At 44.2% G+C, this 23,143-nt stretch overlaps 3 protein-coding genes across 7 annotated transcripts; 1 reads left to right on the forward strand and 2 right to left on the reverse strand.

Annotated features, from left to right (window-relative positions):
• The first annotated feature begins 2,076 nt into the window (after positions 1–2,076).
• Positions 2,077–5,090, forward strand: LOC115670711 (formin-like protein 4). The gene is made up of 2 exons (XM_030592042.2): positions 2,077–3,451; positions 3,556–5,090. Exons 1-2 carry the CDS (start codon positions 2,298–2,300, stop codon positions 4,874–4,876), a joined length of 2,475 nt encoding a protein of 824 aa, XP_030447902.1. The 5' UTR covers positions 2,077–2,297; the 3' UTR covers positions 4,877–5,090.
• Positions 5,091–6,116: 1,026 nt separating this feature from the next.
• LOC115670712 (protein WVD2-like 7) lies at positions 6,117–10,283 on the reverse strand. 5 transcript variants are annotated; one of them, XM_056309362.1, is made up of 9 exons: positions 9,903–10,283; positions 9,463–9,785; positions 8,523–9,248; positions 8,031–8,429; positions 7,839–7,903; positions 7,438–7,543; positions 7,281–7,352; positions 7,054–7,186; positions 6,117–6,493 (listed from the first exon to the last, which is right to left on the reverse strand). In XM_056309362.1, exons 3-9 carry the CDS (start codon positions 9,246–9,248, stop codon positions 6,486–6,488), a joined length of 1,509 nt encoding a protein of 502 aa, XP_056165337.1. In that variant the 5' UTR covers positions 9,463–9,785; positions 9,903–10,283; the 3' UTR covers positions 6,117–6,485. The 5 variants fall into 5 exon arrangements, with proteins under 5 accessions (XP_056165337.1, XP_056165336.1, XP_056165338.1 ...); XM_056309361.1 differs by having other exon boundaries at positions 9,463–9,789; XM_056309363.1 differs by having other exon boundaries at positions 7,054–7,177; positions 9,463–9,789; positions 9,903–10,282.
• A 5,131-nt stretch (positions 10,284–15,414) lies between these two features.
• Positions 15,415–16,862, reverse strand: LOC115665097 (probable galacturonosyltransferase-like 9). Its single transcript, XM_030586985.2, has one exon. It carries the CDS (start codon positions 16,672–16,674, stop codon positions 15,541–15,543), a length of 1,134 nt encoding a protein of 377 aa, XP_030442845.1. The 5' UTR covers positions 16,675–16,862; the 3' UTR covers positions 15,415–15,540.
• Positions 16,863–23,143: the final 6,281 nt, after the last annotated feature.

Raw genomic sequence — 23,143 nt, forward strand, 5'->3', positions numbered from 1 at the left:
CAAGCTAACGAATTTGGAACAAGATCATCTACTCTTTTGGTGTCGCCATCCGGTGTCTCATCCATCCAAATCATTCATCCACGTGGACAAGGATAGATATGGAATTTACAGCTAGTGGATCAACGATTCAATTTTGCCGAGACATCAATAGAGACACCGAACAGTATAGAGAATCCTTGTCCAGCAAATTTCATACGATACAATTTTCACAGTTCCGCAAGTTACAAATTTCATCAATTACTTGCATACGACAACCACAAAAACTCCTGAAGTATCAATCGTAACCCACTTGATAGCTGTCACTTTATGTTTTTAGGTCTCACTTCATCTCATTTCGGACGGTGAGGTCAGTCCAATTTCTGCAACACCTCAATCCATCTAGTTCTGAAAACATCTTCTCCGACAGGATAGAGGAGGATGAACGACGAAATCTAACAAACTAGGTACATATATGCTACTAGACTACCAATTTGGGTGTTTGGATTTGTTGCAATAAGTTTTGAAGATCTAATCCAACAACTTTAATCGGATGACGAGATCTGACCCTTTCCTCATCTGTTTCGGGGAAAAAAGACTAAAAAATATGGAGTTTGAGAACACGCAACAGGTGATCCTGGGGAGGAAACGTCCCTATAATGCCTTGCGCCTTCTAGTACGTTTTTCTCTCGAGCTATATTACTTCAACAAAGTTAAATGAATATCAAAATTATTCATTCAATCAACAAACATTAATGGTGTAGTCCAACATTTTATGGTCGCGCTTAACGTCTCAGAACAAGGCCTACTAAAATTTCCCTTGGTGCAAGTCTTGATCTATATCAGCCGATGGTTCAATCCGGATCGGATATCCTGAATACAATATGCATACACAATCTCTCGATGGGTTCGAATCATAGGAGCAGTGAGCCCACAAAACCATTTTTACCATCCCCTCTCTCGCGGTTCTGCTCTCTTTCCCTTTGATGAAACCAGCTGCATAAAAAATAAAGATGGACTGAGATAATAGTTTCATGGACTTAACTGAGACACGGCTTGAGTTTCTTGTGCCTAAATCTTCTTTACTGTAAAGTGGCCTATCTGCTACCCTTCTCTTCTATGACATTAAAGCATGGTCTTTCATACTGTCCAATACTCAATAGTCCATATCATTGTTATTTAAGGCAATTCTAGTTTTGCTCACAACCTTCCATGGTTTTAAGGAGTGCAAGCAAGCGAGAATTATTCAGAATCAAGCTGTCAATTCCGGCCCGTCACTTATTTATAATGTCGCGGTTGACATTAGATAGTCACATTTCACCTATACCTTAAACTTTCAACACATGAGGTTTCAAAGTATGTCAGATTCTTAACATCTAGACTTATTCAATGCCATTTCATAATCTCCAAGATTTGAAATGAACTTTTTCCCTTTACTGATCCGAAAGTGATACGACCTTTTCCAAAGTCAGAACCAACAAAGTTGTGGTAAAAGCCCAACATGCAGTTTGTTTCTGTTTCCCTTTCGGGCCATACTCCTGCGGTTGTTCACGTTCACCTACTGCAATCCCCATCCCAGTTTCAATGCAAAACCCAGTCAACCAGCCACCCAACCCCAACACTCTGTCTCTGTCTCTCTTCTCCTGTTGGGATTACGCATCATCCATACCATCCGTTTGCCCGATCTTCTGATTCATATCGTGCAAGAAAATGATGGGTTGGTGACATCTCCCCATTAAATTCCTTGAATTTACTCGGATCGAACGCAACAAGACAGAAGCTTCTTCCCCCCCGCGAATGATTAGGTGAATTCCCAATCCGATAAAGTCTTGCTTTTAGACTTTTCATTTGTTTCTCAACTCGAGATTCAACTTGTTAATCATAATATTATGTTTGTTTTTGATCAGGAAATTGTCGTTGGCACTCTCCCATCAATGTACAGATCATACTTTGATTAAGATAAGTTTTGGGGATTTACCATTTCAACGCTGCTCCGACTTGGTCTTGACCAGGGATTTTAATAACTCGAGCTGGTATTGTCCCTTTCGCGTTGTTCGTGAAAGGACCAAAGCGCCCCCTGGTCGGAACGCCTTGACGCGGCTCCGAGCGGGGCCGTTTTGGTCATTGCGCGAGGCAAAACCCCGGGAAAAAATACAACCGGTACCAACCGCCTCCTTAGAAACTGTCAGCGGTTAGAGACCAAAAAGCAAAGAGACAGTAGCTGACCTCCACGTTCTTCTTCTTCATCTTGCAAAGCAGAAGAACAGCGACCGGATTTTTGTTCTCTTTTCTCTGCAATTTTGATCTGAAAACGCTCTCTCATGGCTTCGGTTCTTCGCCGGAGATTCTTTGCTCTCATGTCGGTTCTCTTCCTCGTGATTGTTTCTGACACTCGCCTCGTCGACGGCCAGCAAAACATCGAGGTCTTCTATCCAGGCTTGCCGCCGATCCCCGCCCCAACGCCTCCAACCAACCCTCCGGCCTCCCCGCCGCCGCCACCGGTGGTGCTTCCGCCCCCGCCGCAGCTGCCGCCCCCTTCGCCTTCTGGCACAGGCAAGCAGACCATTGCCAAGGCGGTCGCGGCCACGGCGGCGAGCACGCTGGTGATTTCGGGGCTGTTGATCCTTCTGCTCAAGAGGCGCGCGGTCGCGCGGAGTAGGAAGGAGGAGAGCGGCTCCACTGGCGGTCTCCCGACCATCATGCGCGACGACTTTAGGCGGTTCGATGGCAATATTAAGGGACTGATAGTGGATGAGAATGGGCTGGACGTTCTTTATTGGAGGAAGCTTCAGGGGAGGAGCGGCAAGACCAACATCAAAATGGAGGCTTTGGGGAGCTCCAAAGAAGGAGCAGAAGCGGCAGAGGAGGAAGGCACAGCGCCTAGAAGAGATCGCCGGAGAAACTCCGAGCCAATCCAGGAAGTCCATTTGCTCCGAGAGAAGTCCTCGACTTCCTACGGCCAATTTAAACCGGAAGCAAACGACCTGGTTCAGAATGTCATGCCTGCTTTGTCGTCTCCTCCGCCTGCCGGGCTCGTCCTAGAGGCCGTGGAGAAATCCACCGTGTCAACTCGACCGCCAAATGCTCCTGCTCCACCGGCACCGGCTCTGCTGCTGGTGCCACCACCACCTACTCCACCATTAGCACCACCCAAAAGGTCAACGGAGGTACTCACCTCATCAGCAATCGGAACCAATACAAGGGCCCCACCACCACCCCCTCCACCAATCCCAGCTGCGAAAGTGCCGCCGCCTCCACCCCCTCCGAAGGCGGGTGGTCCGGCTTCATCACTAAAACCTCCCCCGCCATTGCCAAAAGCAATGCCAGGTGCCAATAAACCAGGTGAATTGTCATTGGGGAGCGCTCAAACAGGAACAGATCAGGTGAAGCTGAAACCACTGCACTGGGATAAGGTGAACATTGCCAACACGGAACATTCGATGGTGTGGAACAAAATTGAGGGTGGTTCTTTCAAGTAAGCGCATTCTGAAAAACTTGCTCACTCTAGCAGCTTTAGGACATCGATTCATCATTGATTTCTGTTTCTAACCCGTGCTCATTTTCCATTACTTGCTTCAGGTTTGATGATGATATGATGGCAGCTCTATTCGGATCTGTTGCTGCGAATCGCAAATCTCCTCGAGGGAACACAAGTACAGCGATTCCAAGTGCTGTCAGTCCGGGCTCGTCAGGACAGATCTTCACACTCGATCCTCGACGGTCACAGAACATCGCGATTGTGCTCAAGTCTCTGACTGTTTCCCGCAAAGAAATTCTCGGTGCACTCACCGAAGGCCAAGGCCTAGATGCCGATGCTCTCGAAAAGCTTGACAGGATGGCCCCGACGAAAGAAGAGGAAGCCCAGATCCTTGGATTCGCTGGCGACCCCACAAGACTTGCCGATGCAGAATCTTTCCTCTACCACCTCCTCAAAGCTGTCCCCTCCGCTTTCACTCGTTTCAGTGCCATGCTGTTTAGGCTGAACTACGAATCAGAGATCCTGCAGCTAAAAGAATCTCTACAAATAATTGAATCGGGGTGCAAGGAGCTTCGATCGCGAGGACTCTTCATGAAACTATTGGAAGCGATCCTTAAGGCCGGCAATCACATGAATGCTGGAACTTCCCGAGGAAATGCACAAGCCTTCAACCTTAACTCTTTGCGAAAACTCTCCGATGTCAAAAGCACGGACGGAAAGACTACCTTGCTTCACTTTGTCGTGGAAGAAGTGGTCCGAGCAGAGGGGAAACGCTGCGTCGCCAACCGGAACCGTAGCTTGAGCCGCACCAGCAGCCAGAGCAGCAGTGCGAACACAAATCCTGAGAATCGGACATCGAGAGAGGAAAGAGAGAAGGAGTACATGATGTTAGGATTGCCAATTGTAGGAGGTCTCAGCGCCGAGTTCTCTTACGTGAAGAAAGCCGCGGCAATTGACTATGAAACCTTTGCTGCCACATGTGCAGCTCTCACGTCCCGTATAGAGGAAATCCGGCAACTCCTGTCTCAAGGTACAAGGGACGGAGGAGGGTTCGTGAGAGTAATGCAAGGATTTCTCAAAGCCGCCGAGAACGAATTGAGTGCCATGAGGAAAGATCGGGCAGCTGTGACGGCGATGGTGAAGAAGACAACTGAGTACTACCAAGCAGGGGCCTCAAAGGACAAAGGAGCAAACCCACTTCAGCTGTTTGTTATTGTTAAGGATTTCCTGAACATGGTCGATCAGGCGTGTGTTGAAATTGCTCGAAACCAGCAGAGGAGGAAAACGGCAGCGCCAAGCACGGGGTCATCGTCGCCAACATCTCCTGCAACAAGACCCCCCGTGAGGTTCCCAAAGTTGCCATCACATTTCCTGTCGGAGAAGTCCCGGAGCACGTCTAGCGAATCCGATACAGATTTCTGATTCGGCTTGTTTTTGAAAGGGAACAAGCTAGAGTGTATAGGCATCATAGAAACTGTACTATACGAGGACGCGTCGAGCATTCTTTCATTCGCATCATATTCTTTCCCAATTATTGGTAAATATGATCGTGTATATCAGTTTTTTTCGTCACACTTGCTGATGCAATGTTGTCTTTTTACGTCACTTGAGGAGTTAGTGCGCGTGGTGGATACAATTGTTGAGCTTGTTCATTATTCTTTAGTCCAAGACGATTGGAGGAGAAGGTTCTCTTTTGTGCACGTTCCACGAGTGATATTATTGCTTTGTTTTGGCAGAAGAGAACGTTCAATTCCTGAGATCCGTTCGCGCTTCACAGATTCTGAAATGTGACATACCCAGAAACTATTTCAAAAGAATCTTTATTCTGATCATTCGGTGCTCATGATGGAGGATCTCCATAGAAGATCCAGTTCCAAGAAAGGTGTTGATTCGACTGTTGCGGGATATGAGATGAGCAAACGAAAGAAAAATTGCCTCCATTAATAAAGTCGTGCAAAAGAAAAGCATGCGAAACACCTAAGAACATGCAGTCATTTCCTTCGAGATATATACCGGAGGAAACAAAATTTGGAGAAACCGAATAGCCCGTGAAAAGACCTTACTTTTGCCCGAAACCAAACATGAGCTCTACAACTTGTCTTCCAATTGTCGGATCAAGTGAGATCTGCATGGAAGACGGGATTCAGAGCACACCAATTCGACGGTTTCCGGGTGTCTGATTCACTAGATTACGAGGATCCTAAAACTCCAAACCATATTGCACTTTCAAGAGAGCGATAACACAATCATGTTTTTGACAGGAACAAGATGGAAGCCGGACTATGTATCCCGTTCAGAGCATGGTATGTCAAAAGTTATCCATTTGAAAGAATTAAGGAGGGTCGAGGAAGGAAGTGAGAGTTGTGCTTCCAACCTAAGATACACAAATGGAAGTTCTCTAAGGCAAAATTTACTCTGAAAAAAAAAAAGGTATGTTCAAATCGACGGTATTAAGCATTCACATTCCACGAGTTTGCTATCTTAAACTTATGCTCTCTACCAATCTCGTGAAAAATACGCATCTTCATTTGCTTAAGACCTTTAAAGAAGGTAAAACCGCAAGCAACATTTTCTGCAAACACTACGAGTCACCAACATAAAGTAAAGAAACTTGAGACTAGTCCTATGTAATTGAAGCCACAGGGGCTATAGAGACTCGTACGCCTTTCACAGATTCTCAGATGAATTCTATAAATAAAAGTTTCTCTGAGACAATCACTCTTTATATGTGTAATGATAGAGAGCGAAAAAATGCAACATCTCAGGAGACATCCGACCTACCTTACCATAAACTCAACACTGCTTATATCTTCCCACACCATAATCGAGACTATTATATGGGTGTCTCTCTAGTCATTAATTCCAAGCTCCTCCTGTCTCATAAATGACTGAAGGTGATCTGCTAACTTTACACACCATTGAGTCTCTGGATATTTCTACCAGAATGCCTCTTAAGTACTCCAATCAGACACGCGTCTGCGGCACCCTTCCTCAAGCATCCTTATCGAATAATCATTGAACTTCAGCCTTGTTAACCACCTGTAAAATTGAATAAACAATTTTCAATGCTATTGCCACAATAAAAATGTCGACGAATGAAGCAAAGGTACACGATCAACAGCGAAAATAAAGTCACGCTATATGAAATTGTCGTGCTTTTGCATTCTTGTCTCTCTTCCAGATATAACACTGCCGAAAGGCTTATGAAGAACCGCAGTTACTAGAGCACTTTAATTCCTGCTTCTGAATTAGCCGGTTTGCGCTGGAAGAGTTGACAGTTGGTAGCATCATATCAAACACTCTTAAGCTCATTTGTAAATGAAGATGTACCAAAATTAATGACAAGAAGAATGACTTCCTTTTACCCCTCCCTCAGCATTCTCCGGTCAACACTAGACACAGATGTATCTAATAATAACTCATGATATAAACATATTATGCTCAGACAGAAAATCTGCTCCATTCAGTCTAGACAATTGAGAAACATTGTTCCTTCGCAATTATATGCTCTCCTCCAAGATACGTAACTGAACTCTATTTATAATGTAAGCACTTCACCATCTCAAACAATTTGGACGGATTAAAACGAAAGACTGTACCTTTTTTCAGGCCATTTGTCAATTTACTATGCCCTGGCTGACCTGATATGTGCGTGCCTCTCTGGGTGATACTGGGTCTTGAGTTTTTGTGCTCTGCCTTCTTTTCTTCCTGAGGAATAGCAATCTTGTTGTACTGATGTGATCTTTAAAGAGAATGTTATGCTAAATCTTTTGCAAATTCCATGATGTAAAAAATGCGCAAACCCAAATAGATATGTTGTTTATACCTTTAATTTTTCCTGAAATTGCGGCTTCCCTTTATCGACAGCCATGGATCTTTCCTTCAGCTTCTTCATAAACTGAAAGAAGATGAGGAGAAAAATTTAAGCCTGTAAAGGATACAAAAGAAACATTTTCAGACTAAAAGGATAAAATGATCCATACCAGTGGAACCTCTGTAACCTTTCCCGTCCTCTCATCACTTCTGGAACCATAGGAAGAAGACGCAGGCTGAAAAGCTATTTGTGCCGCACTCCCTGTTTTAAGTGGCCTGAAGAATGATATATGAGATAGATGTTAATGATATACTAGTAAGTTAAAACCTTGCTCCTTAGGCACGCAATATATCATGAAAGAATTTGGTTATCTAGATTCTATATTTATAATAAGTAACTGCAATTGATTGAGCAAAAAATATGCAGGCAGAATACTTTAAACAGCATTAGAGAGTAAAGTTGCAACCTGAAAAGTTTAGCATCTGTCAGAAAATATCATGTGCATTGATTCAGACAAAAGGTTGGATGCAATTGGGGCAATATGCATGGAGAATGTTATTAAATCATTACCGTCCATTTTCCTTCTGTTTGATTAGGGGAATGGAAGCCTTTGGTTCTCCCTCCCTGGAAAGCACCTGCCAAAGTTAGAACCAATGTGCTTTGTATGTTACAAACAACAGGATTTTGAACAATAATAATCATCAGTTCCAAGTTCCAACAAAGGAGTCGTATGAGAGAGATCAAAATCATCAGAAAACTTACCTGCTCTGATTCTTCACCGGACAATTTCGGGCCCACATTATTGTTCTGGAACATCTTGAATGCTCGCTTGACAATGTCCTTATCCCCCATCCTCTCCATGATGAAAGATTTCCTTGTGGCGGGAGAAGCTGGATGAGAATTTGTGGAACCCAAAGCAATCGACATGTGCAAGGCTTTAGGAACTGCATTTTTCTTGTCTCCTATTGAAAGGTTCTTGCTCTTGGGCAGAGATGGACTAATTCCTGGCTTTCTCGAAGATCTCAATGAGGATGTTATTGGGGTAGTGGAAGCCGATGGCCTCGACTGTCGAGGGGTGGTCACTTTTGGGGATTTCATCACTGGTGACTGTGGCTTCTTCTTACGTACCGCAGTGCTCTGCTCCTTACATGCATCGCTAACCTGGACCAGACAAAGAAAGGGGACCGGCAGTATGATCAAAGCAATTCTAATCAAGATCCTTCAATGATGGTCAAGAAAGTTTGTTTATTTCACCTTTTGAGGGAGCTTTGGCTTATTCAATTTTGCACTCTTCACTTCATACTTTAGAGTGGCTTTTGTCTCGATTTCACAATGTGGCTGAACTTCCTTAACATCATCTTGAGATCCAATAGAAGGAACCACTTCTTGCACATCCTTCACTAAAGTGTGTTCTTCTGGTCTCTCCATGTTGTCATGCACTTCCACCACTTCCTTCACGGAGTTAATTTCCTCTGCTTTACCCAAGTCGGTGATTTCGAGATTTATCTCCTGTTCTACTTGGACTCCTACAGCCAACGAGCTTTGACATTCAATAGTAATCAAGTCATCCTCGTTCGGGTCTTCACTGTACAAACCATTTGTCTCGGCTAACAAGCTCATCTCTTGCTTAATTCCTCCGGAGTGACCTTGATCCTCGTGTGTATTGATCTCAAAAGTGGCCTCATCAGCATCCCTATCCAGATCTCCATTTCTTTCACCCGTTCGCAACGAATCATCCATCATTTTCTTCTCCTCATCCAGTAACTCAGCCTTTTGAGCAGCGATCTTCTTGTAATGGGCTTCAAAGTAAGCCCTTTTCATGGCCACTGATCCGGGCGTCGCGCACTTCCCTGCTTCTTCCATATATTTATTAGGCGAAAAGGTCGACCATCTCTCCCAAGAGAGCGAATCACCCTCAAACCTACCAAATGAAACCGACACTTCAAGAGCAGCATTCGAAGCAGCTGTTGTCTCTCCCATCTGCTTTCACGAAGATCAAGAACCACACACTATTTTCAGACACCTAATCCCAATATCATTGACCATTTCCAACTAAAGTAACTTTAGAACAGGGCATAAAAACCATGAGCAGCCAACTATGAAGTACCAGCACACGCATTAAAATAAAATCAATTTCATCAAACAGAGTAAATGGGAGTCATTTTCACAGATCCAAAAGAGGAAGAAACCGTACCTTAGCGAAGGTATAATTTTACCACAGAGCTATGTCACCAGCCACACAAGCTGTGCAAAAACCATCGCCACCTGTAGCCCAGCTGGGAAGTTCACCAATCTATCCACTCAGAGACTGTGAGAGACCAAGTTATGAGCCTTTCAGGACGAGGACAAAAGGGAGAGGATTGAAAACCGCAACCCATTCAGAAGACAAAGAGATGAGGATAGCATAAGCATGTGCTCCTTTTCGTTTCTATTGCTTCTTGTCATTTTCACAGTCCTGAGAAGGGGTTGTCTGTTTCTGGTTCTTCTGGAAACTCCCAAAATGACAAGCTCTATCATCTATCTACACAAAAAGTGAAAACCCATGATGAAGGTAAAGAGAGACAGAGAAAGAAACCGTTAAAAAGGGTAGGAGAAAGGCCCCAACCCAACTAGGTTTCAAAGGAAAGTTTCAACCTTTTCCACTGTGATCTTGCAATCACTGCTTTTGGAACTGAGAAAAGTTGGACTGGGAGAGTTCAATGTCGAGCCCAGAGGAGAAAAGTTACGGCAATGGAATGGAAAGACCCATCATTGGGACATAAACAGTGAGATTAGTTGGGTCAATGTGGGATCAAAAGTGGACTGACTGGTAAAATGAAGGATGGAGGCTACTGTTCATTAACCATTTTCTGAGGCTCATAACTGCAGTCAGATCAAAGCATCCCCCACCAGAGTTCAAAGAGACCAGAAGGTGATGATGAGATCAGCAATCAAAGCATGTAGCCAGGCGAAGGCCCACCTAGAAAAAGTTTTCTTGAACAGGGTGTCTGCGGGACACGGTCTGAGAGACAGGGAGAGAGGGAAGGCGCATGTGACAAGGTCTTTCCATTAAGGCGTTTGATAATGTGTCAAACAGTAAAAAATTTTGTTAATTTGTTCTCAAAAATAGTTTGAGAACAAAAATACGTTTGGTAAACTTTTTGTTCTCGAGCACATTTTTGCAAAAATTTATGTCCACAAATAGTTTTGGAAGAGAAACAAGAAGTAAAAAAAAGTTACTTCTTGTTTCTCGACACAATTTTGAGAATCAATTTTTTTTCTTTTTTTTCTTTTCTTCTTTTTGTGTTGCTGTTCTTAGGTTGTGGCCGGTCGCCGGCGACCGGCCACAGCCCAGGGTCGGCGAGGGCGTCACGGCCCTCGCCGGCGGAGGCGAGGGTCCCCCTTGCGGCGAAGGCGAGGGCCGGACCGCTCGCCCGGGCGAGGCGGCTCGTCCGTCATCATGGAGAGGTCGGCCTCGCCCGGATCGAGCGAGGTCGGGCCTCGCCCGGATCGAGCGAGGCCGAGCCTCGCCAGTCGCGACCCACCGGCGAGGCCGACCTCGCCATGACCGACGGCGAGCCGCCGGCGGGCGAGGCCGACCTCGCCATCGCGACCCACGGCCGAGGCCGACCTCGCCATGACCGACGGCGAGCCGCCTCGCCCAAGCGGCGAGGGTCTAGCCCTCGCCCTCGCCGGCAAGGGGGACCCTCGCCCTCGCCGGCCCTGGGCTGTGGCCGGTCGCCGGCGACCGGCTATGGCCAAGGAAGAGAATGGGTAGAAAGAAAAAAAAATATTAAACAATTCAAAATATTATTAAAATATTATTAATAAAAAGAAATTTTGTGTAGTTACCAAACGCATTTCTGTTCTTTTCTATCCCAGGCATAAAAATTTTGGACAGTTACCAAACGCCTTCAAATGCTTAGAAATTGTTTCCGGGCACAGAATAAAAAAGAACCATTTCTGAGTAGAAATAGTTCCCCGGCATAGAAACATTGTCATGCGCACCCTTTGGTTGAACCAGAACGAACAAATAATAATAATTGTCAGGAAATGTCCAAATGCCAAAAGCGACGTCGTTGGGGGGGCATCAGAACGTGATCGCGAGAGTAGTGTCGCCATCCAAAGAACCACCCCCCCTTTCTCTGCTCGTGGTTACGCACATATAGCATGAACATGGATTTGCAGCCAACAATGGCCGAGTCTAAGTACAAATTCTCTGTGCGTCGGGATCAAATTTCTGACCACTGAGGTCTCCTCGCAAATGACCATGGACTGAAACAGGGGATTTTCTGCGGTGCAATGAGATTTCGACCTACCATTTTATTGCGATCCATCTAACCGGTGACACTACGCTCTTTTCAATCCGATATCGAAGGACGCTCTTTCATCCATTAATTGACATGAGGTCTAGTTTATCCGGCGATCTCCTGTGGCACCATAAAAAAACGCCTTGAAATTGCCTTCAAATTTAACCTTGTATAATCTGTAACATGAATGTTAGCTAGTGAACTTGGCTTTTTAGGGGACTGGGGTCTGGCCACTAGAGACCTAAATCCGATTTCCCAAGACCCAGGTCCGGCTGCAAGGGGGTGTGTTCCGGTCGTGGGGACCGAGGTCTAGATTAGGACTTAGGAACTTAAAAGTTTGGTCGTGAAAGTCTCGAGCCCAAGCGCCGGTAGAAGTGGCATGGGTTTGGTTACGAATAGATTGATCCGGTTTCCTCTTCTAAACCCGTTTAGCTTTTTTATTGAACCCGTATTCAGCCGAACTCATTAATTGTGTCAAAGGACTTTTTCCGGATACTAGGGTTAGCTTTGAATTCTGTGAATCTCAGCCATTCTAAGTTTGCAGAAATCTAGTCCTCGATCAAACTAGATGGAAAAATGCGTCCGTCCCAGATTCACTCGGACCCATTTTTAAGCAGCCCACGAAGTGCAAACAAAGCATTGTGCCTCATATCTTAGGTATGGTTAAGTCCGGATTAGAGTTATTCTCTGTATAATCCTGATTAGTATCCAATGTTGGGGTTAAGGGATCTATCTCCAAATCCTTAATTGAAGCTTTTGGCCCCATATCCTACTTGGCTTTGCTTTGCTTTAATTAAGCGCACTTCGACCTGCTTGTATAAGATAAAAAAAAACCGTATGTACAACTCGCCTAGCACACTTTATGGACCTATTTGCCATCTCTAGCGACGAAATGTTCGGTATGGGCGTGACGCGTGAGGAACTATAACCCGCCAAACCGAGCGAGAGAGCGAGCGAGCGTTTTGTTATAGCCTCGTAGGATGATTAATCGCATACATTAACATCACTAGTGGTGATCGTTGGTTGGATTAAAGTTGGGTCTAATACTTGTGCCCTAGGCCTGTCCATCTTAAATTGCTCATCATCCAAATCTTCAATGATGGGCCGGGCTTGGATTTGGGCCCAACCGGGCTAGCCCCGAGCTTTCTCGCTGGATGACTTTTAGCCTCTTGTTTCTCCTTCCGTTGACTACACATGCAAAGACAAATCCCGTACTCGTGCTGTTGCTTATTCTTTTGGGCCTGTAAGTGGGTCATAGTCAACCCGATTACAGGTAAATGGGCTCCATTAACTCTTTATCCATTTTTTTTAGCCCATTTTAGTTACTTTAAAGGGAAAAGGTCTCAAAAAACTCCAAATTAAACTCATTGCGACACATTTATCTTCAACAGGAGGCTAATCAGTCGTCGTGACACAAAAACCCTAAATTGTACCCATGGCGACGCATTTATCCTAGACTTTTTTATTGTGACATAAAAAATTCTAGGCATGTACCTACATGACACATTTACCCTCCGTCAAGGTTCCGTTAGATGAATTTTTAGCCAAAACAAGCCACGCGGGCGCCGTGTCAACACTATTTGCTTTCTGGCATTCACGTAGGTATATTTTTAACGGTTTTCATTAACAGAACTTTTACGGAGGGTACATATATCACATAGATACGAGTTTGGGATTTTTGGTATTACAGAAAAAAGGATTAGGGTACACGTGTCGTGACCAGCACAAATTAAGATTGTTTTTATGGCTTTTGCGCTACTTTATATTGGAAAAATCAGGAGTCACTTTGCTTTTCTAATGGTCCGAGGTCATTTTTTGTAATTATGTCTCCACGTAATGGAAAAGTTGTTTTTGCCTCGCTCCCAAGTTTCCCCCGGATGGGCGGTGGGCCCATTTAATTTGCAAAAGGAAAAATATGATTTTTTTTTTACTCCTCTTTTTTTCTTTTGAGGGGTGGGGGAGGTACAACATGAAGAGTTTATCAAAGCATCATCATCTAGAAAATCCATTAGATCTGATTAACCTCTTTGGCATATAGGGACTTATCAGTTTGGTTCGGTCAAAATTTTGCCGATCTTTCCACTTCTTAATTCAAAACCGGAGCATGCTCGATAACCTAATACGTCGCAACTTTTCATTCGGTCCGACATAGCAGTGCTCAATCCATCTCGAGTGCTGGCATGATGTCGACGCTCGCTTCTTCTTGTTGCTTTAGAAACTAAGCCAGAGAGGAATATCGTGGACCTGGAGCTGGAGCTTTTCTGCGAGTTCTCGTTTGACTTTTCATTGCTACGAAGACCAAATGGGCAAAAAAAATCAAAAATTTATCTATTTATTTACTATATTTTCGGGAAAAGGCTTTTCCAAATATCTCCAACGTGCCATTGAAGTTTTTGCTTCGGGTTCGTCGGAGATCCCCCATTAAAAGAGCCTTTGCTTGGAGTCAAATCCAGTTCAGTCAAGACCCAAGTACAAGCCTCCGGCTCTCCCGCTTCTTACCGTCTTTAACCCCACGCCACGTTCGACCCGGCGGAATCGTCATCGTTCATTCCCGGTCGAAACCCGATCATCGCCGCCGCGAGGGGCGAATCAATTCGATTCCGGCCTCTCGATTCGCTCCACGCCGAGCCCGATGATGTCAGGTCCGGTCCGGTCCGGTCGACCGGGCGAAAGAGTCATGGGTCGTCACGTGAACATGCGGCGGCGGCGGAACCCTCCTCGGCGCGCCACGTGGACAACTAGCAAAGCTACAGAGCCCGTAGCCGAGAGTATGAAGAAGGGTCTCTCCTTACGAGGCTTTTCCAGAACCAATCGCTTTGCGTGGCGAACTTGTACAAGAAAAGCAAAAGATACCGTGGACATTGCAACAGCTACGAATATCGTGACAACATTTTTTAATTCATAGCAACATTTCGATAATTTATTAATTTTTATTTTTATTTTTTGGGCCGAAAAGAACATTTGATGATTCGAATAATATTTTTTAATTCAAGCCGTGCTGTGCTGTGGTAATTTAGGGGGCAAAGGTGTTGGGTTTAGGAATCTCTGAGGCCCCCGAGGGAAACCCGTGAGTGGTGCGCGCTGGCTGGGACCAATTATTTTTTCAATTTATATTTTCCTGGGTTTTTTTTTTCATTTTTCAATTTTTTCAATTCGTGAGGAGAGCCATGGACGTGGACAAAGTAGCTGTCGAATTGATTTTCCCAACTTGCCCGACTATTATTTTCTTTCTGTTTTCTTTTTTATTTTTTCAAAAGGGTTCGTTCATTGATGATCGTGAAAATGAGAGTGGTGGCGGGTGGCGGTGGTGATCTGTCCAGAAACAGAGCGCGGCTTTGATTATTTTTGCTGCCACCAGAGCGCAAAAAGACCAAAAGCCAACCACTAGAGATGTGGGAGGGTGGTGTCACGGTGTCAGTATTGATGGGGACTTCACCAAACTCAAACATCAAGAAACCCAAAAGAACAAAATTCCTGTAAAAATTAAATTGAAAAGAAAGGAAGGGCAGCACAAGAAACAACACAGAAAGAACGAAAGAAAGAAACAACATGGTGTTTGTTATTCCTCATCCTCCTCCAAAATTTGTGAATCCAAATGGTAATCTAAACAATATGTAGTAATCGCCGACGAAGACGACGAAGACGACGACAGAAGAAGAAGAAGAAGAAGATGAAAGAGCTGTAAGAATCATCGATTGTCCCACCTAAAACCCAAAAGAAAAAAAGATTGGAAAATAATGATCACAACAAATGGAATCCTCTCTCCAACCCCTCCCCACCAGACAACCAAAAAAAAAGGGAGAAAAGAAGAAGACAAAAAAGAGATTTTGTGTTCTTCATCCTTTCCTAGTGGTATCGCCGTTCAATCTGTACAAACACCTATCAAAGAATCGCCAATCAATCTGAACAATGTATTGAGAGAAAGAAGAAGATAATGTAAGATCCAAAGAATCGTCGTCGTCGTCGTCATCATCGAGTCTCCTTCACCACAAGTAGCTCGTGTACCCGATCAATGCGCTCCCTGAAGAAGGAGAGCCCGAACCCGAACCGAACCCGAATATGCTGCCCGTCCTGCTGTACAGGTCGTAAGGCTCCCACAGGTGGTCCAGCGGGCACGGCCTCCTCTCGTCCAGCCTCACCCACGGCTTGCCCTTCCCGCTCCAGTGCAGGAGGCTCACCGGTCCTGGGTGGAGCGACCTGCAGCTCCCCCTCACATTGTCGCCGCCGAGGCCGTGCTGGTTCCACCGGTGGTCGATCGCCTCCACGTTCCCCCCGAACACCAGCAGGAAGGGCGGCAGCGACCCCAGGTCGTATATCCTCCGCCGCCGCTGCACCTCCATCCACCCCTCGATCCGCTTCCGGTAGCCCCCCTCCCGCCACCTCGCCAGGTCCATCACCATCACCCCCGTGTTGAAGTAGCACGGGTCCCGGGACCCGAAGGCCCGGGACAGGACCGGGTCGGCCCAGAAGGCGTCGGTGAAGTACTTGGTGAAGTTGGCGTGGCAGTACTCGGGGGCGCCGATGACGCGGGAGCCGCGGAGCGGGGTGTCCCAGAGGCGGCGGATGTCGTCGACGACGAGGAGGTCGGAGTCGAGGTAGATGACCCGGTCGACGCAGGGGTCGAGGATGTCGCCGAGGTAGTTGCGGGCGTAGTTGAGCGGGTTCTCGAGGGCCTGCCGGACGGAGGACGAGATCAGGTTGATGACGGTGTCCTCCCGGAAGATGTAGACCTTGAAGTTGAGGGAAGGGAAGGTGGAGCGGACGAGCCGGGTAAGGACCCGGGGGCTGGCCGGGTCGAACTCCGCCGCGACGAAGTGGAAGAAGACGTTCTCGGGGCAGGCGGCGTGGCGGAGGACGGAGTGGACGGCGGCGATGGAGCCGCGGAGGTACTCGGAATCGAGGGTCATGGCGACGTGGACGAGCGAGGGGTCGCAGGAGGAGGAGGAGGAGGAGGCCGGGGACACGGCGGGGCAGCCCCGGCCGTTACGGTACTCGGGGGCCTCGGCGAACCGGGGCACGTCGGCCACCGCCGCCGGGAAAGAGCGGATGGCGGAGCATAAGGGCGACAGGGCCAGGAAGAAGATGAGGAGGAGGAGGAGGAGGAGAGGAGTGCCCATGGGAGGGCACGTTCGGGAGGGGGGAGGGATCAAGAAGAAATTGCAAGAATGCAAGGTAAAGGAGGAGGGTCTTCTCGGGGTAGGAGACAGCGATGGTTGCGGCTTATAAAGAATGGGGTTCGACTGGAGCCAGCATTGCTTCTCCTTCTTGTTGTTGTTGTTGAGAGAGAAGAGAGAAGAGAGAAGAGAGAGAGGAGTCAATGCTATGGCGAGGTGGAGGAAGAGGGGAAGGGAAGGGAAGGGAAGGGATGAGTCAAAGAGGCCAAACACAGTTTTTTACTTCGCCATAAAAATGACTGAACTTCGTTCCTGTCGCCGTTTACGTGTATGGTCCTTACGAGGACGAGAACAGAGAGAGACAGAGGATTTGGCTCTGTATTCGTCTCTCTATGGGTGAAATCGTTCGATATTGACCGGGATGGAAATCGAATTACTCGAGTACTTGGCATTTGGAGAGAGGGGAGGTCTCGGGTTCGATCCCTTCTCGACGCAATTCTTGGAACCAGGTCGGGCCGATCGGTCGCGCTCTTCGGGCCGACTACTACTTAGAGCATGAATGAGCTCATGGGAGGTAGACCCCGAGGGGTAAAGTACATTTATGGCACCTTACCAAAGCATATGACAAAAGCATGGTATGCATGGTCAAGGGATCGGGATGGGCATTGCCTCGTGTGTTAAACCATCATCAGTTGCGATTTCGAAAGTTGCCCCCGTTTATTTCCTTAAAAGAGATTGATTTTTTTCTTTCCAGTTGGGTGATATTCGTGTGCGTACTTCTCGATGGGGAAAGCGCGATGTGACTTGGAAACAGGTGGCAAGCAAAGAACAATAAGATCTTTCATTTTTTCCTTATTTTAATTTTTTGCCTTGGGGAATATTCACCTACGTTTGCATCTATTTTGTTTGGTCGGAAGGCAGTAGGTCTGATGCACCTAATTGGATGGATTAGGGAACTAATAATGATACATTAGTCCTAATGTAAACTTTTTACTTAGCCCTTACTTAGAGCCGTGACGGCGCGATTTAAACCTTCTTCTTATCTCACTGGTGATCGGCATTTTCCCCGTCCCCTCGAAATCCCAAAACTGAAAGGGTATATAATGAAATCGAGAAAAAGTTAATGTAATTTTAAAAAAAATTTCGGAACTAAAGTGAGAAATCACTAATATTATGTATTTGTTTGTTATAATTATGTCCTCGAAGGATGAATTAGAAGCGAAGATACAATGTGCTTTGACGTGTGCTGCACTTCCCCGTTTGCCTTTTCCACATTCGACATGTTTGGTTTTTTTTTTTCTTCTCTCGCAGCAAAAATTGTGACGACAGAAAGAAGTTAAAATGTCAAAGTGGCATGCTGTCCAGGATTGTAGGCGTCCAATTTTCTTGATCACGTTCTAATCTCCGGCAAAATTGGTCCCGTGCAATTTAAGCAACATTAACGTGTTGTTCAATTGGATATTCTTTTTTGGGAAATTTAGTCGGCACTTCCTTAATTTATATATATAAGCACTCACACGCAAAGTAATTGTCTAGTTTACAACCCACGATAAATTTAAATGTTAATACCACGAAAAACTCCAAACTAATACACATGTAACAAATATACTCCAAACTAATTTTTTTACTACCAAAAATCCTAAATTGGTGATAAATTTACCCTCCGCTAATTTCCATTAAATTGGATTAATACCACGAAAAATCACAAACTGATACACCTGCGATAAACGGAAGGTAAAACCCCAAACTAGTAAATCCGTCAACTGTTACGTGTCGTCCAAATCAGCAATTTAACAGTAAAATTTAACGGAAACTAACGAAGGGTAAAATTTATCACCAGTATACTAGTATGGAGTTTTTGGTGGTACTAACCCTAAATTTAAACCCTTTTTTTTTGTCCTTTTTTGTCGACTTTTATTTTCCTCGTTTGTTTTGTTGCTAATGTTGGGTTGAATTTTGGAACATATCGGACAAGGAATTGGGATGTTCGGACATTTCAACAATTGTCTTGGCTGTAGAGTAGCAATCCCAGGCTAGCATGTTCGGATGGATTGCAATTCCTTTATACCACGAAAAATCACAAACCGGTACATCTGCGATAAACGGAGGGTAAAACCCCAAACTAGTAAACCCGTCAACTGTTACATATCGTCTAATTCAGTAATTTAACAGTAAAATTTAACGGAAATTAACGAATGGTAAATTTATCACCAGTGTACCAGTATAAAGTTTTTTGTGGTATTAACCCTAAATTTAAACCCTTTTTTTTAATCCCTTTTTGTCGACTTTTATTTTCCTCGTTTGTTTTGTTGCTAATGTTGGGTTGAATTTTGGAACATATCGGACAAGGAATTGGGATGTTCGGACAGTTCAACAATTGTCTTGGCTGTAGAGTAGCAATCCCAGGCTGGCATTTTCGGATGGATTGCAATTCCTTCATACCACGAAAAATCACAAACCGGTACACCTGCGATAAACGGAGGGTAAAACCCCAAACTAGTAAACCCGCCAACTGTTACGTATCGTCTAACTCAATAATTTAACTGTAAAATTTAACGGAAATTAACGAAGGGTAAATTTATCACCAGTATACTAGTATGAAGTTTTTTGTGGTATTAACCCTAAATTTAAACCCTTTTTTTTAATCCCTTTTTGTCGACTTTTATTTTCCTCGTTTGTTTTGTTGCTAATGTTGGGTTGAATTTTGGAACATATCGGACAAGGAATCGGGATGTTCGGACAGTTCAACAATTGTCATGGCTGTAGAGTAGCAATCCCAGTTTGGCATGTTCGGATGGATCGCAATTCCTTCATTTTTTCTTCCTTTTTTTTTAGGAAAATTATTTTTCTCATTGAGGAAATAAAAGATTTAATTTAGTTCTCTTCCGTGATGTGGGGGATCATATGATCGAATACCCTGAATGCCCAACAATCATATTCGTATGATGATGATCGCATTCAGTCGATATTCGTTAATCAAAATAGATTTGCACATTAATGAGATCGATATTAAAGTTTTCTTTTTTGGGTCAAGTCAATAATAATTAAGTAGATTCATCCCCTTAATGGCAATTTTCGAAAAAATGGAAAATTCGGTGCATTATTTAATAATTTCGGTAGATTAATAATGCTCTAAATTCAGAGAATATTGTTATTGGGACTTGGGTTTTCCTTGGTTTGCCCGGAGATTATTAATTTGAGGTGGTCCGTCTTAGTTTGCTCGTCCCATTTTCGCATATAACTAGAGACGTCTAAACCCGTGAACAATTGGATCAAAAAAAAAAAAAGGGCCGTGAACAATGATAAAATGGGAGTTGGAACGTTGTAATGCCGTAATTTAATTTCTCGTTAAATTAATTGAAAACGATAATCGTCGAAAAAATAGAGAAATCGAGATGAGTCGAGTCGAGGCGACACGGTATCGGGCTCTAGCTGAAATTGAAGCTCGATACAGAACTAGGGTTACTCAAGCTCGGCTCTATTTTAAGTATGTAACACTGTATGTGTCGAGTACTTTTTTCTCGCTCGGTCGAACTCGACTCGGCTAGAAATACTCGCATTTGCCCTTTTTTTCTGCGGTTTTTTTTTTGTCGGACCTTTTCTTTCTGCGTTTAAAAGTATATTAGAGGGTCAGATTATAATTAAATAGTATAGAGTCATATTACAAGTACATTTTACATCATTTTTTCCATCAAAAATAGAAAGAAGCACATAAAAAAATGAAAAACTCAATTAGGATTTCGATACTTATGCCGTATTACCTGATTTTCAATTCGAAACAGTCGACGCCTTACGTGATTATCGAATTGAATCATCCTAACTCAAAGTCTTGCGCACTTTTGCTTAGCCCCCGTCGTGAAAGCAATAGCCTCTGGCACACGAGAAAATTTAATCACGAAATTAAAGCTATGCTTGTTTCGCGAAAAATAGACGATTCGAAAAATATTTTTCTAAGAGATGATGACTTGCATTGTTCCAAATAATTAATCAATAAAGAACGCTTTCGTTATCGATAATAATATATATCTAAATATTTTTCGAGTATAATAAAATTATTTTTCGTTCATTTATTTTCATTATAGTCTTTTCAACAGTAACACAATAGTGCAGGTAACAAAAAAAAAAGGGGTTAATACCACGAAAAACCTCAAACTAATTTTTTGACAACCAAAAACTCCAAACTGGTACACTCGCGACAAATTTACCCTTAGTTTGTTTCCGTTAAATTTTACTGTCAACACACGACAGTTAACTAATGTACCGGTTTTATATTTTACCCTCCATTTGTTACGGGTGTACCGGTTTGTGATTTTTTGTGGTATCAATTCAATTTAACGGAAGCTAGCAGAAGGTAAATTTATCACAAATGTACAAATTTGGGATTTTTAGTGATCAAAATATTAATTTTTGGGTAAATTTGTTATGGGCATATCAGTTTAAAATATTTTGTGATGAAAAGTAAAATTATCGCGGACGTACAAACTTGAAGTTTTTCGTTATATTAATATAAAAAAGCGTTATATGAATGTGTTTTTACAATGTGGTGTCTGGGAGGGAGGGAGGGAGATTCGTTGCCACCAGTAGTGAAATGACAGCTGGGCGCAACAGAAGAGTCCCCCAGCTGTGATTGATGCGGACGGCCTGAGGGGAGGGGCGGGGGGCACAGCACTGAGAAACACCTGATTGGTTCCCCTCCACCCCACCCCACCCCACTCTCCACTGACCCAAAAAGCTCCCCCATGTGACCACGTGCCCTCCTCTGCCCGCTATACTATTTTTGCAACCCCGCCCCGCCCCCACACATTGCTCTTCTCATTTGCTTAATCGGCCATTCAGTCCCACTCTGGCGCCACCCCCCCCCCCACAAAAATAAGAAAAACTTCAATTAAATTTTAAAAAACCATAGAGAAAAAAAAATCATTTTTTTGGATATTTCAATTGAGGCGAGGCATCGTAATGTCGTGGCCAAAATCGAATTTCAGTACAACATTACATTGTTCTTTTTGGCTTTTAGCTGTGAAGACGGAATGTAGCGTTATGCGCCGATTGAACAAGGATGCCGAAGTAATTACACGTCCAAAAATAAGTTAATGCGGTAAAACGCATTGTAAAAAATGTGTGGCCTTACAATATTTCACAACGCATTGCGATGTTTTCAGTATTTGGTTACAAGGACAGATCGCAACGATGCGCGTTAATTAAATAAAGGGGGGCCAAGTAATTTGCGCAGCCTGAAAAAAGGGATTTATCCGCTGGCTTCGGACAATTTTGGCACCACACTGTCAATTAAATAAAAGTCAAGGTCTCACTGTACCTCGTTCAGCGAAACTAATAAGAAAATCCTGTCCGGGGAGCAAGTGGCAATCTTTTTAAACTCCATGAAGCCATGGTTTTATTGGGCTTGGAGTGTCATATTCTCTCTCTCCCCCCGCCCGCCCTCGAGTCTTTCCATGCAAATTGTAAATTTTACTTGTATGCTGCGCAACGTGGACGATTATGTAAAAGGTCAGTGATGTACGGAGTCCGGACCACATAAGCAAGATTCCAACAGTGTCTTTTTATTATAAAGATGGTCGATTTTGGACTGCCCGTGAAACTTTTTTTTAACCTAGGGTGTTGGTTCTGCCAATCCTTTCCTACCAAATTCTCCAATGGCGAGTTGGCACAATGCACGTCGAGTGCGTTTGGTGATTGTAGAAATTTATCTGCCTTTCGAGCGCTCGTCGAACATGATCACCGTAGATTTTTCAAGATTATTGACGTGCACACCACCATGGTCATGTTGATGTCGATGTCGTAGGTTTCTTGTGGGTTCTTTCACGATTTGCCACGTAGAATAAGTCGGGCTGTTTGGTATGTTTGTCCTTGCAACTTATAATGTCCAGACATGTATGCTGTGTCCGGATGAGAGGGAGGAGAAGAAAGAGAGAAGAAAACACCCCGATTCTATGATTTTCCCTCTCCTTTTTTTTTCTAGAAATTTTCTATTCGAAATCTCATTCATTCCATTTTCCCTCAATTACCCAACAAAGCCTTAGAGACAGCTTACAACTTGTGCACGTCGACCCGCATTATTCATCGGGAATATGATACAAATGGTTCATAAACTTTGACCCAATGTTTAATGTGGTCCCTGAATTTTAGCCCAATGAGCAATGTCGTCCATGAATTTTTAGATTGTACAATGTGGTTCTTGGACTTTTAGTGCATGTTCAATTTAGTCCCTAGACTATATATAAATGTTCAATGTTGTTCTTGAACTTGAATTAATTAAAGGACAATATTGAACATGTTCATATATTTCAAGGATCAAATTGAATATGTACAAAAAGGTCATGGATCATATTGAAAAAATTAAAAGTTTGGGTATCATATTGCACATTAGCGTAAAGTTCATGAACCACACATGAACAAATTAAAAGTTCAGGGACCACATTGTACATCGAGTTCAAGTTCAAGGACCATTCGTGCC

This window comes from Syzygium oleosum, unplaced genomic scaffold, assembly GCF_021117445.2.
Source record: "Syzygium oleosum isolate NSW1041296 unplaced genomic scaffold, Sole_v2.1 Sole_v2.03, whole genome shotgun sequence".
In the NCBI taxonomy this organism is placed as follows: Eukaryota; Viridiplantae; Streptophyta; class Magnoliopsida; order Myrtales; family Myrtaceae; genus Syzygium; species Syzygium oleosum.